The 13,177-nt window shown below is 57.7% G+C and overlaps 4 protein-coding genes across 4 annotated transcripts; 2 read left to right on the top strand and 2 right to left on the bottom strand.

The window, feature by feature from the left end:
* Positions 1 to 341: 341 nt before the first annotated feature.
* DCS_02257 (uncharacterized protein) lies at positions 342 to 1,699 on the bottom strand (the record flags this gene model as incomplete). The annotated part of the gene is made up of 2 exons (XM_040799585.1): positions 342 to 782; positions 950 to 1,699. The coding sequence occupies 2 exons, from the start codon at positions 1,697 to 1,699 to the stop codon at positions 342 to 344; spliced, it is 1,191 nt and encodes a 396-aa protein (XP_040660468.1).
* A 1,754-nt stretch (positions 1,700 to 3,453) lies between these two features.
* Positions 3,454 to 3,657, bottom strand: DCS_02256 (uncharacterized protein; the record flags this gene model as incomplete). The annotated part of the gene is made up of 1 exon (XM_040799584.1): positions 3,454 to 3,657. The coding sequence occupies one exon, from the start codon at positions 3,655 to 3,657 to the stop codon at positions 3,454 to 3,456; it is 204 nt and encodes a 67-aa protein (XP_040660467.1).
* Positions 3,658 to 6,350: 2,693 nt separating this feature from the next.
* On the top strand, positions 6,351 to 6,860 carry DCS_02255 (uncharacterized protein; the record flags this gene model as incomplete). The annotated part of the gene is made up of 1 exon (XM_040799583.1): positions 6,351 to 6,860. The coding sequence occupies one exon, from the start codon at positions 6,351 to 6,353 to the stop codon at positions 6,858 to 6,860; it is 510 nt and encodes a 169-aa protein (XP_040660466.1).
* Positions 6,861 to 11,997: 5,137 nt separating this feature from the next.
* On the top strand, positions 11,998 to 12,957 carry DCS_02254 (uncharacterized protein; the record flags this gene model as incomplete). The annotated part of the gene is made up of 1 exon (XM_040799582.1): positions 11,998 to 12,957. The coding sequence occupies one exon, from the start codon at positions 11,998 to 12,000 to the stop codon at positions 12,955 to 12,957; it is 960 nt and encodes a 319-aa protein (XP_040660465.1).
* Between the last annotated feature and the right edge of the window lie 220 nt (positions 12,958 to 13,177).

Raw genomic sequence — 13,177 nt, 5'->3', positions numbered from 1 at the left:
TCCCAACTGTTCCCAGCGCCATGCATCGCTCATTTCCCGGCAAATTCCCTTGACACACAAAAGCACACGACCTGCAGGTCCGTTGAACTTCTTTTTCCATCATCACGTTACATATTTCCGGTTGCATTAATGCCCGGCAAGCAAACCGCTGCCGTTGCACGGCTTGCAAAGGTGAACAGTGCACCGAGGCAAGTTCAAGCATATTCACAGAAAACCCTCATGGGTTTCATGCCTCATACAATGATTATTATGGAATTATGCCACCATCGCGCTCATAATAAAAAAGGATTTGCTCAAGGCTTTGTGGTTGATGGATTGGAAGGATACGTTGCGAGCAGCGGTCAGTCAGCCAGCCGTGGCTGGAGTAAAGTCGTCTCCTCCACACTCGGCGTAGCAGAGTCTTCTACGGGTTCTAAGTCAAGGTCAACGTCCATGGCGAGCAACATCTCCCTCACGCCAACCTCGCCCTCCTTCTCCACAAGGGCGCGTACGCGGCGGTCGAGCTCGACAATCTCGGCGACCAGGGTGCCTAGCGAGGTCCAGCCGACTACGTTTTTCGCGGCCGAGTTCCAAGCGCCAGCGGTGGCGCAGACGCAGTTCATCTCAAGTTCGAGCACCTTGCGGTACAGGCGGACGAGGATGGCGCGCGTGGACTCTTGATAGTCTGGCGGGGCGGGAACGAGCAGCAGCTGGGCTAGGCACATGTACCAAGGGATGCGGCCGGCGATGTGGAGGATACCGAGTCGCATGTCAGGGCTCTGAAAGATGGGGTCGGCGAGAAGCTAGCAAACAGTGTCAGCAGCCGCATCAGGCGTGGGGAGTGGGAGCAGGAGGTTCGTGCGGAGCGCAGGTTGCATGGAAAGTAGGGGAGGCATGGGGTGCACGGGGAGGCAGGCGTGGGACTCGTAAAGGGTGGAAATGAAAATGAAGTCGGCGATTCATCACGTACAGGCGTCAAGGTGCAGAGGCCGGCCCAGGCGACGGCGGCAGAGGGGTACCGCGGCAGGATTCCCTCGACGGTCCCCCTCGTAGCCTCGAGCATCCTCCGGGCCTCGTCGTCCTGGCCGGGTTGCTGTGGGCTGGGCCGCGAACCCCTCCTTCGGTGCAGGCCGGCGGCGGCGATCCTCGCAAGCAGGTCAAGGCGCTCTTCGGGCGACTTGGCGCCAAAGGGTGAGCCGAGACCGCCGAGGCTGAGGCTGTCGGGGAGCTCCTGGGAGATGATGGCCTCGTAGGTGAGGACGAGGCCGGTGCAGGAGGGATCATCACGAAGGCCGCGGTAGGCCGCGTCCCAGAGCGAGAGGGAGATGGGCGCATCCCTGGCAGGCACGACGGCTCCGGCCTTGCTCCTGCGGCGGCCACTGCCGGAGTGGAAAGGCGGAAGGGGCGAGGCCGAGTTCCTGCGTGTCGAGGGTGCCGGAGGTGAGGGGGACGCGGACGAGCTCGGTGTTGGGAGCTGGGAGTGGTCGGTGGGCTTGGTGCTGTTGCTGCGCAGGCGACCGACGAGCTTGCGGAAGGTACTGGAAGTGGAGGCGGAGGCGGAAGTGGATGCGTTGCGGCGGTGTTGATGGTGGTTATGGTGACGGTGTCGATGGTGGTCCTGGCCACAGGAGGCGGCGTCGACAAGGTTCATCGCCGATGCTGCCGCTGAAGCTTCGGCGGCGGCTGCCGTGGATGTCGTCGTCGTCATCATAGTCGTCATCTCTGACCGCCGGTTTCGAAGGCAGCCGTGCCCGTACTTGTATAGTGCCGGCTATGTGTCGGTGCCTCTGCTGGGGGGTCTCGATGTACGTGGAGAGCCAGATCAAGTGTCGACATGTGTTTGCATGGAGGTTTGGTGAGATTCGGTTTCGAAGCACGATGCGATGTGACGGTGACGGCGAAAGAAGAAAGGAACGTGCATATATGGATATGGATCAAGTCGACAAAGCGACCGGCGGCAGGCACAAAGATTCCTAGCCGGTCCAGTCGTTCGATGGCCGCGATGCCCTTTCCTGTCTTGTGCTGCGCTGCACCGTACCGTGATTGTTCTGCCCTATGCTGTGCTTTTGTCTGTGCCTGCCTGCCGTGCCGACGACGAAAGGAAAATAAGGGGTTCGTTATCCATCGAGGTGGGTGAGTGAGGAGGAGGGCGGATAGGATGGGGGTCCACGATGGGCAGCTACGGATGTGTACGTATACTTATGCAGCAGGAATAGGCCGTACTTGTTCATACAAGGTACGGCCGTGGGGAAGTGCATGTACTGTACTCCGTACTGCAAGCGTACTGTACCTGCTGCCACGAATAGGAGTACTTGAGATGTCGGTGTGGTGGCAGGTTGCATCTAGATACTCGCATGTATTCTCGAACGTGCTCGCCAGCAAGTACAGCCGGGGCTTGCCATTGTAATGAGGCTCCACGACGTAGCACATGTACTTACATGTAGACCCTGGGTTGGCAGGCGTCCGAGTACCGGGGGGCGGATACAACCGGGTTGGGGGTTGGGCTGCTGGGTGGCGACGGTCGGTAAGCGATGGAGGAAGGAAGGGTCCATCCATCGTGGTCCATTGGCATCCATCCATTCATCATCGGCAGCAGCAGAGGGTGGGTCGCCCCTGTCGCTCGAACGGGCCATGACAAGCCAAGGCAGGAGGAGGGACTTTGTTTGCTCGCAGGAAGGCAAGTACCGGTAGGGTAGGCAGGCGTGTATTGGCTAGCAAACGCGTGACCAGGAAATCGGATGGATCACGGCCAACAAGCAAGGCACCAGGCAGGCAGCCTAGACCGCCAGCCGGCCTGTTGGTTATCTGCAGGCAGTACGGAGTACATGCACTCGGCAAAGTACAACTAGGTGTACGAGTAATAACTACATGAGTGCACGAAAATGGCTGCCTGCTGGGTTGTACTGTACTCGGTGGAAGTACACGCAGTTGCCAATTGTAACGCGGAGAGTTACATATCAATACTTGGCTACTGATACGAGCAATGCTTGGTGTCCGCCGTGCCAGAGAATATACCACGCGCGAAGTATTGTAGCGTCTGCCATCGCTACTACCAGTAAGTAGGTACTTTCTCGGTGCATTCACCACGCACACCTTGGCGTACAAGTACCTACCAACGTACCAGTGATGACAGGGCATGCAAGTAAGTACTAGGTAGGTGTAGTAAGTACAGGTGCGGAGTACGGGGTACATGTGAACACACTGACATGACATAATTACTTATACGAGGATAGTAGTTGCACACGCAAGGGAACTCCGTAGTACGGAGTACTTTGCCAGTTGCTCTCCCGCGCCAAAAGCCACCCATCCCACGTCCCCATCGCGCATGCTCGGTCTCGGTAATTAAATACGGGGTCGATGTGCCAAGTATGATTGCACGAGTCCACGTACTTGTACTCCGGCATGTACTGTACTGTAAATGTAAACACATGTACGGCGTGCTTGTACCCGTGATGCAGTCGCAGTCGCGTTGGGTCATCGGTGGTTCTGCCCACCATGCCGTATCGTACTCGTACGATCGTCCACGATTCTCGATACCCTGCTTCTGTCCAAGGTCGCATCGGGTGCATCAGGAGCAAGATCGGCGGCTGGTGCTCCATCGTCCTCGTCCTCGTCCTCGTCCTCGGCCGCATCGTCGTCCTCACCCACATCATTTTCATCACCCGCCGTCTGCTGCATCGCGTCTCACCGCATGCTTACCACTGGAGCGGTCGTCGAGCTCGGACTCTGATTCAGACTCGGAATCGGAATGACAGGGCCATGCAGAGGTGCATGTACCACTGCTCGCTCCGGAGGGACTGTTCACGTACTGCAGTTGTACATGTGGGTACCCTTCAGATAAAGTGCTTGCGCGTGTGTGCAAAGTATACTTTGTTGTACAGATACTGTACAGTAATGGCACTCAGGTAATATTAGTAGGTACGCATGTATTAGTAGTTGTAAGTACTCGCATGTAAGTATTACGACAAGAGCATTACCCAGAACCCTATTGCAGATGCAAGTACTGTACATGTAAGTGCTCCGCAGTCGTACCCCGTAAGTACATGTTTGCCACTTCCCTTACGGTATTACTTGCAGTGTTCCGTCCCTGTAGTCGCAAATAGTTCATCTGCAGTACGGCACCAGGTTATTCACCGTCCTACAAGTGATGATCGAGAACCCAGGGAAAGGTCCAATGTAAGGTTACCCCATGCCCACCGCAGGTGTTCCTGCAAACTCCCCTGGACTACTAGGTACCAACAGAGCACTCCGTACCACTACGGCATTACGGCATTGCTGCCTTCCTCCGTCCGCCGTGTGGAGACCCGCCATCGAAAGCACAGACGGGCCCCCTAGCGACCAGCTAATACCGGAGCTGTAAGGTACCTACAGTACAGTACATGTACAACTAAGGTACTGAGGTAGCAAGTAAGTAAGTAAGCACCTCACGCTAACAAGCCACGATAAGTGCAAATAAGTAAGTACACGTATGACATGAATATGGCGGAGTCGTATCCGAATACAATGTACTTGTATTACGGAGTACGGAGTACTTACTTCCAAGCATACTTGGACGTGTACAGTAGCCTGATGCACAGTAAGTGGTGCATGTGCATCCATGTGCGTGCCAACTACAAACTGCATACACCAACATTCACATGTCCTGGCAGCTTGGCCACCTCGTGCGTGCACGGATGCACACTTTCACCTGTTTGTACAGTAGGGCGGGAGAGTGGCACGCCTGAACACAGATGCCGCCATGTCGCAGCAAAGTCAGCGCGGCTGACCAGCGACAAGGTTCAGGAGGCCAAGGTGGCATTGAACCCAACTTCCCGCCAGAAGCGGTCGGCAACCAAAGAGGGGGGTGATGAAGCACGATCAATGCGATGTCGTCGTCGGTCGAGTCGTTGAGGCGCCGGCTGTGGCGGCAAGGTTCCGTCACGATACCATGGGTAATAACACTAGGAGGAGAGTACGGAGTACGGAGCACAGAGTACAAGTGGCTACAGTAAGTTGGTCTGCTGTATTATTACTCCGTACTCGTGCAGATGCTAGCCTGAAAATGTAGGAACACCGCAGTGTGGCACATGTGCTTTTGCTTCGTACAAGTACTCGCCATCAGGAAAGGGATAAAGGTAATAAAAATACGGACGGATGCTAATTACCAAGTAATAAGTCGTCGGTAATTTCGGCACCGTCAGGAACATTACTTGTACTCCGTACGGAGTACTCCGTACATGATTGCCCATTCATCGTTCCAGACGCATTCTATTGTCCTCCCGCGAACAGAGTGGCGTCCTTCATTTCTCTCCTTCCCCCGTCCCCTCGTGCGAGAAAAAGAAAGGGGGAGAAAATTTCCATCTCCTCGTCTCCAGGGTGGCTGCGGCGGACGAACTGCAGTTCCCGTTGCTTGTCCCGTCACCAAGGCCGCACGAGCGATCATTCGAGATGGTTCCCTACCTCGGACGGGACGTGGGTTCCGCGGTTCAACAACGGGGGTGCTTCATTTGCACTGGGCTACCACATCATGCCCGCCATGGCCTCTCGCATGCATCACGTAGTTGTATAATGGCAATACTCCGTACAAGTACTTGTACTTACAAGTAAGTGCTAAATTACTGTACCCCGTACTGTACGTGCACTTCGTACTGGTGCAGGAATTCATAGTAATAATTACGACGAATTACTAAAGGGGAGGACCCATGTGGACAACCAGGGTGCTTCCTAGGTATTACATGGCTGGGTAGCACCTACTTACCTAGTAGTAATAAGCACGGAGGATGGAGCGCCTGTGCGGAGTGTGCAGTACTTGGGTGCTGCCATGACACCCAAATACAGTGCTTGTATGGAAGTGCAAGTAGGTAATAAGACGTCAGCGCCTGGATTCACTTGCCATCGCGGCAAGGGCTCCCTCTCCCGGCGCGGCACAGGCAGGCGCTGGCCCTGTACGGTAGGTGTACGTGTTCAGTCAGCGCACTTCGCAGTCGCAGCCGGGCAGCCGTCTGACATGGTGCAGGAACGAAGAACTGGGCAGGAGGAAGGAACAAGAGGGGGTGCGACGGATGGACACATGGGACCGCTTCAGCAGCCGAGAATCGTGCCCTTCATCAAACCACTCGCTTGCCTCTGCGATCCCGTCTCGTTCGCCGACCTCCCGCGCAGGATTCTCTTCCCTCACTACTCCGCATCATTCTTTCCCGCCACTACTCCGTAATATACCGCCTGTGCTTTGCTCTCGCCGCCTTCCCTCCCCTCCCCCCCTGCATCGCCAGTTCCCCGACGAGTCGGAAAACGAAATCGGAAAAAAAAAAAAAAAAATTTACCAAAAGAAAAAAAAAGAAATCCAAGGTTGAAAGGCCGGTTCGCGCTCGCTCCCCCGGCTGCCTTCCACGATGCATTTCCTCGTCGTCGTACTCGTGCACCTTGCCATGGCCGTCACGGCATCCCCCGGCCACCCCCCGTTGGCCAACTCGACGGGCGTGGTGTGGATCCCCTCGACGACGGACCAGAGCACCTGCGATCCGGCGACGTTTGTGCCTCCGGCGCCCGACGAGCGGCCGAGGCTCGAGCCGGCCGACTGGCGCGAGTGTGCCGCCCTTCACTCTCAATGGGTGGCCGCCAACGGTACCCTTCGCGTCGTGGTGCCCCATCCGGTTTCCTGTCATGCCAACGCCTTCGTGCCGCTGGTCCAGGCTCGCGACTGCGTGCTCGCCGTCAAGCCCCTCGACGCGGCCAAGGCACCCTTCACGGTGGGCGATGCCGATGTGGCCACCCTGCTCTACACGAGTCTGCTTCAATTTTCCTCGGGCACCCTCCTGGCTGTCGGCGGCGTCGTCAACTGTGAGGACGCGAGCGGCGAGAGGGCCGCCTTGAGCTGGCGCATTGCCAAGACGGCGAGGTGATGGATGTCGGCCAAGGGAACGGAACGAAGGAAGCTTGATCTGCACGCCGTGTACGGCGGATGGCTCGACGGTGTAGACACAATCGTTACGACATGGCTCTTCTTTTTCCTTTTTTTTTTCCATTCTTCAAGAACGATGGCATCGTTTCCGACTCGAACATGGCCCTTCACCCAAGTCTAGACAGCCTATAATTCCCGCATTGGCGACATGTTTCGCATGTAAATAGAATTGAGCATTTTCCTTGTCATTATGGCAAACCGTTGCCATGTCCGTCTTTCTTCACGGCATAGCGAATTCATGGGTAAGCATGAAGGAATGGCGACTCGTTTGCAGAGACGATTCGCCACCCGGAGAAGGCGCGTTGCGATGTACATTGGGTCGCGATTCCATCTCCACCGCCGTTCGGGGGGACGAGGGCAGCAGTCAGCAACGGTTGTGCAGAAGGTTGAAATCTTCACTCCACCCGGCGTCTCGGTATTTCGTCATCTCGGCATCGAGATTCTCGCATCTACCCTTGCTTCCCTCCCAGGACAGTATTGGCTCGTGACTGCCCTGTGCTCGATGGGAAACGGGCAGTGAAGTGGAGATGCTGGATTGTGCGGCGTCGGGCCGGGAAGGGGAATAAACACATCATCTTGACTCGCACATACGACCCAAGGCCGCGCATTCGGCAGCGTCAGTATTGGGGACACGTCCACGCTCGCATCGACAGGCGACGGTGTCAACGTTGCATGCGGCGCGGCAGTCATCAGGTCGGACGAGGTGAGCGGCAGATGACGGCAGCGCTGCGGTCCGGGGTATCGGACTTGTCATCAACATGTATCGCTACGATGAAAGTACTGTACTCGGTACACGTGCTATGCTTGCGGTATTCGCAGGACAGCATGCAGGTGCCAGAACCCGTCCATCCTGGCTTCCATATTGCCGACGAGCTTGTCGCAAGGGAGTCCGATGGCAATAATGTCCACTTGGTGCTGCTGCACAGAGTGCGACGGTACAAAGTTGGGACCGTACCAACTGCAGCTTGTATGTGCCCTATAACTTCGTACTAATTACTACTAGGTAGGTTGTAATAGCTTAGTAGTAATTACTTAGTACCTTGTACTAGGTGCCTAGGTAGTAATGACAGCTACTAGAACCAATTCTACAGGAGGTAGGTACCAGGTTAGTTAACCTTTTCAGCCTGCTACCTATTACTATTAATACCTAGTAGTATTCAGCTTAGTACTATTACGTACCTGACTGATATGCGGCACTTCTTACAGTAAGTACTAGAGGACGGTGACGAAAATAGCAGCCTACCAAAATAGGTAGTAGGTAAGCACTCCGTCCTCGGTACAAGTACTTGTGCGAGTGCTGTAGATCGCCAGTCACCTATTTGGTGCACGTACAGTAAGTAGTGCTCGCACGCAAGTAAGTACTTGCAGCGGCTGCCCAAGCAGAAAGGCCACCGCTCTGGTCGCCACGGAGGAACTTACTCGAGGCCCCGTGCTCCAATGCACGCACAAAGTTCCACGCGATTGGGCTGCACAGATACAGGTATGGCTGGCTTGTTGATTGGCTTGGGCGCTGCCGAGGCCTGCACGAGGAGCCATTATTGGCCACGAAGATGGCCGGTTACGTTTCATACCGCTTATGCGAGAGTAAGTACATAGTACATGCGCATGTACATGTGCTGCAGACGTGGTCATCGTCGCCGTGCCATGCAAAGGCCGACGTTGCAGTCGCTCCTCCGTCGACTGCATCTCGTGACGAGGTCAGTTGGAGACGAATCCGATGCATGCAGCGTCCCGGCTCGTCGCGACTCATCACGACATCTGATGTCTCATCATCTCGTTGTCCATCACGGGTCACCGACGAGAGGTTGGTACTGGCGTGACGGAAGCGTGATAGGCCAGAAGCAGAAACTGCCTTCAACCGTGCACGTGCTGCATGTGACTGGAGACGAAACATGACCTCGAGCGAGACCGGTCAACGGTTCGAAGCCGCATCGAGGGCGCGTACGATGCTCGTAGGAGGCGCTCCATGCTCGTTTTCTCATCCGAACAGAGGGCCGGCCGAGAGGAGAGGCGGCATGCGAAGATGGTGATGATAAAACTAGCGCGGGAAGGCCGGGCCGAAGTGTGACGTGGTGGCACACGATCCGACAAATGCTACTCCGTCATTGCATCATGGTTGCCATGGCCTCCCCTACCTCCCAGCCTGCCTCGGCTTCTCCAGAGACTGGACTCTCGGGTGTCGGAGCCGGACTGGCGGAAGCTCTCGTGTTTCCTCTATTAGCACCTTCGCCTAGTGCTCAGCAGTACCCCTTAGTGGCCAACTGTGGTCAGTAAGCATCGAGCGATGGCGTCGCCGCCTTGCTTAATCTGTCCCCCCCCATCTGGTTACCTGCACGGGGCATGCGTAATTGTAGGGAGATACAGAGTACAACTACTTGGATTAATACTCCGTACGGGTGGGTGCAAGTACTTACACCTAGGCCTAGGTACTCGGTATGCCCGCCGAGGTCGTTTGTTCGTTCCTTGGCTTGCTTGCTCGGCGCTTGTCATCCCGACAGCCGCAGGCTAGACGAAATGAGCCCAAAAGGGAACAAACGAGCAAGCGAGCAAGCAAGCCAGCCAGCAAACACGAAAGCAAACACAAAAGCCAGCAAACAAGGACGCAAAGCGACTCCCATTCCATCCCGACCGTAGCCGTATTTTGGCAGGAGTCGTACGGCATGTTCCGTCCTGGACAGTCCAGCAAAGGCGGCAAACCGGTGGGCTCGTTGGTTGCCTTGCCATGCGTCAGCCAGTGGCGCGGCTCGGTGACGGCCACAGCAAGCTCCAAGGCTGATGCATCGTCCACCACCATCGGTGATGCATCTCGGGCCCATCGCCTCTTGCCCCCAGGCAACGGGCCGCAAGCAGATTGACGGCCATGGCGCAACCGGTCATCAACGGACCGATAAGGGCGCGACACGACTACGTACTGGTTCCGTCTGGGCAGGTACTATCCAGCATGCCCTTTGTGCTGTGCTGTGCTGTGCCGTGCTGTGCCGTGCTGTGATGTGTTGGTATGAGCCATGTATGCTCGTACAGATTCTCGTATGCATATATAAATAGTACCGGGCGGCCGCTCATCAGTGCGCAGCTTTCGGTGCTCAACGCTCCGTGCTCACCGCCCAACCAGCAGGCAGCGCCGCGCCGTCATCGCAGCCTCTGTCGTTGGCAGGTTGCATCTCGTGAGTCGTGAACAATAGGCGCCACCAACACCGACTTGTCTCGAAATCTGAAACGCAAAGACAGTGTGCAGGGCCGCGGTGAAAGAGCGAGTTTTCGCTCTGACTGGCCCGCCTCGCCTGTCCAGATACCGCCTGGTCGGGAGCGCGGGTGGCCTGTTCGGCGGCGCTGGTGAGTGAAAAACGAGGATGCGGCCACTGGATGCGGCAGACAACGAAACAAGCAGCGTCCGGTCGGTGGCCCCCCTCACGGCCAAAGGAGCAAGCATCCGAGGGCATCGGGGTCGGAGCAGCTTCGTGCCGCCGCTTTGCAGGCGGACAAGCCTCGAGAGTGCCTTGTCGGTCCGTCATCGCTGCGTGTCAGGCTGTCAGCAGTGGCCGTTTGTCCGACACGCGCTCGCGTTACCGTCGACCGAACGCTCCACGTTCCCATGCGCCCCATCGGTCGATGGCGTATGGCGTCCGGTACCGAGGCATGGGGGGATCGGGGCATCGCAGGATCAGAGGGAGCCAACGGATGGGGCCCTGGAGGATGGATGGCGAGAGGGAGGGAGGGAGGGGTGGCGAGAGGGGGGTGAATTCGGGACGAGGGGGACGCGATTTCCCTTCGAACCTACTGTACCTGTGGTTACAGAGTACTACTCCAGGTGCGCTGTAGCTAACTGTAGAGCCCAAACAACCGTCCGGTGGGCAGTGGACAGTGGGCAGTGGGCAGGGCTGGGAGCCACCACAGTACCAATCGCACTACACAACGTACTAGGCAGCTGCTTGCTGGCTTGCTTGCTCGCCTGCTGCGAACCCAAAGCAGGCACTAGGCTTCATACGTTCTACCGTACGGATTCCCCGTCCGTACCTGTACCTGGCCAGATGTCGGAGGCGGGCGCGGGTGCAAGTACAGGTACCCTGCCCGAGTACCAGCAAGCACTGGGCATCACTAGCACGGAGTAACCAACCAACAGCCAACCCAAGCCCAACGAGAACAAAGCACCACCGTCTTGTTTGGCGCCCACGATTCCCCGCAACCCCCTCCCCCCACCCCCCGGCCCCCGCCAGTTGCACCCTCCCCCCCCTCCTTGTGACGCCCGACAATCGGATTCATGGCAGGCAACCGAATTCCGGACGGCACAATAGGACGCCATCAGGTTACATACGGGTGTCGGTGAGCAAGTCCGCGGATCACGTACAGTACGTGAGCACATGCACATGCCTCCATGCCCTCCCTCCTTCTGATGGGCGCTCGCTACCCATCGGATTCCGATATAACTTCCACACGCCGGCCACCCTCCGGATTCAACCTCGCACGTAAACGTATGCATACCTATTTCTTACTCACCACATTCATCATATACCGGCACGCTTTATGCTTTCATCCCTTTCTCCTCCTCGGTCACCCACATCAGTGCGAGTCACTACTTTGTTCACGTCCAACCACCCCTGAACAGCCATCGACGCCAACGCCAACAACCTCGCTGGGCAACTTGACATCTTCATTGCGAGCGGGCAAAAAACAACGAAAGGTAGAAGAAAGGGTCGCGAAAGCAGCCAAACTCGGACCTCGTCGCCTCGCATCGACCACAACCGGCCCTTCTGCAAAGCCTTCACCTCTCCGTCCACGCTAGACCGCGCCGCCAACCACTAAGAGCATCGCCATTGACACCAGCGTCCCGGAGACTCTGGATGCAAGCTGGGAGGCAAATCAGCCATCGGCACCATCTTCTCCCACCCCGCCACCCGTCGACACGTTTTGTTCTTGAGCAGCCGTGACTCGGAGTCGAAGGCGGCTGCCACAACGCGGTGCCGAACTGTGGCGAAGCGGATGTTTGCATCGCCCTCGGATAAAGCACCGCTACCGCATCATCACCCCGTCCAAGAGCCTCTCCCCCTCTCCCACCCCCGCTCCATCTTCAACTCGGAACCATGACCGTCACCTCATTCTGCGTTCCGGACCGCGCTCACGCGCCCGTCCCCGCTCCCTGCCGGCATACCGCCTCCTCGGCCTCTTTCTTCCAGCTCCCGACGACGCGAAAGCGTAGACAGTCGCGGCTCGAGGAGCAGCGCCGCAGCGAGGAGGCCGCCCGCCAGGAGGAAGCCGCTCTGCGTGCCCAGGCCTGGATCTACCTGCACTCCTTCCTGAAGACATCCTCGGACTGGTGCGATCTGTTCGACCACATCACCATCGTCCGCGACGCCGTCCCCACCATGCCCGAGCTCAACTCGTACGGCGAACTCGACGAAAAGGATGGGACCCTCGCCTGCCGCCGCCTCTTCAGGGCCGTCGTCGTCTGGGACGAGCTCGGCCGCAGTCTGTGGAGGACGCTCAGGGACGCGTCCGAGCAGCGGCTGGCCGCCCAGAGGCAGTTCATCGATGGCTGCTGCCCCTCGCCCTTTGCCATCTCCTTCATCGATGGGTACTGCCAACAGTCCGACGACAGCAGCTCGGCAACCTCGCCATCGCATCGGACCTCCCGACGCACCTCGGAGGACTCGTCCCTCTCCCTTGACGACGACCTACCGTCGCAGCACTCCACCACGGCGGCCCCCGTCGACAAGAATTTCGCCCGCACGCTCACCCAGAAGCTGAGCCAGCGCTCGAGGCGGCCGTCGGCCTCGACCGAGCAGTCGACTCCCGAGCGCTGCTCCTGCTGCAGCGAGTCGGGCCACTCCCAAAGCCGAAGCCGAAGCCGAAGCCAGAGCCAGAGCCAGAGCCAGGGCCGAGGCCGGTGCCAGAGCCTTGTCACGGCCGAGCCCGTTGCCCAGCAGCGGTCGGCAGCCATGCCAAGACGCATCTCGCAGAACTGCGCGTCCGCCGTGCGCAGAACCCTCGGCGTTCTAAGCGAAGGTCGCACCAGCCCGAGTCCGAGGCGGCAGTCCGAATGAGACGAGTAGATGTTGGCTGGTACCATCTCTATTCATCCGCGTCACCACGACACGCGGGGGGGTCATTGGTTTGTTTGCATGCGTCGTGGCATTGGTGGCGGTGGACGAGTGGCATCCACCCTTGGCCATTGTATCGACGGCATCGTGTGTGAGGAGCAGTCACTAAGCACATGGGAAACGGCTACGGGCACGAGATCGGAATCACGAGGCGGCATGCAAA

Source organism: Drechmeria coniospora, chromosome 01 (genome assembly GCF_001625195.1).
Source record: "Drechmeria coniospora strain ARSEF 6962 chromosome 01, whole genome shotgun sequence".
In the NCBI taxonomy this organism is placed as follows: Eukaryota; Fungi; Ascomycota; class Sordariomycetes; order Hypocreales; family Ophiocordycipitaceae; genus Drechmeria; species Drechmeria coniospora.
This window is presented reverse-complemented; position numbering and strand designations above follow the sequence as displayed.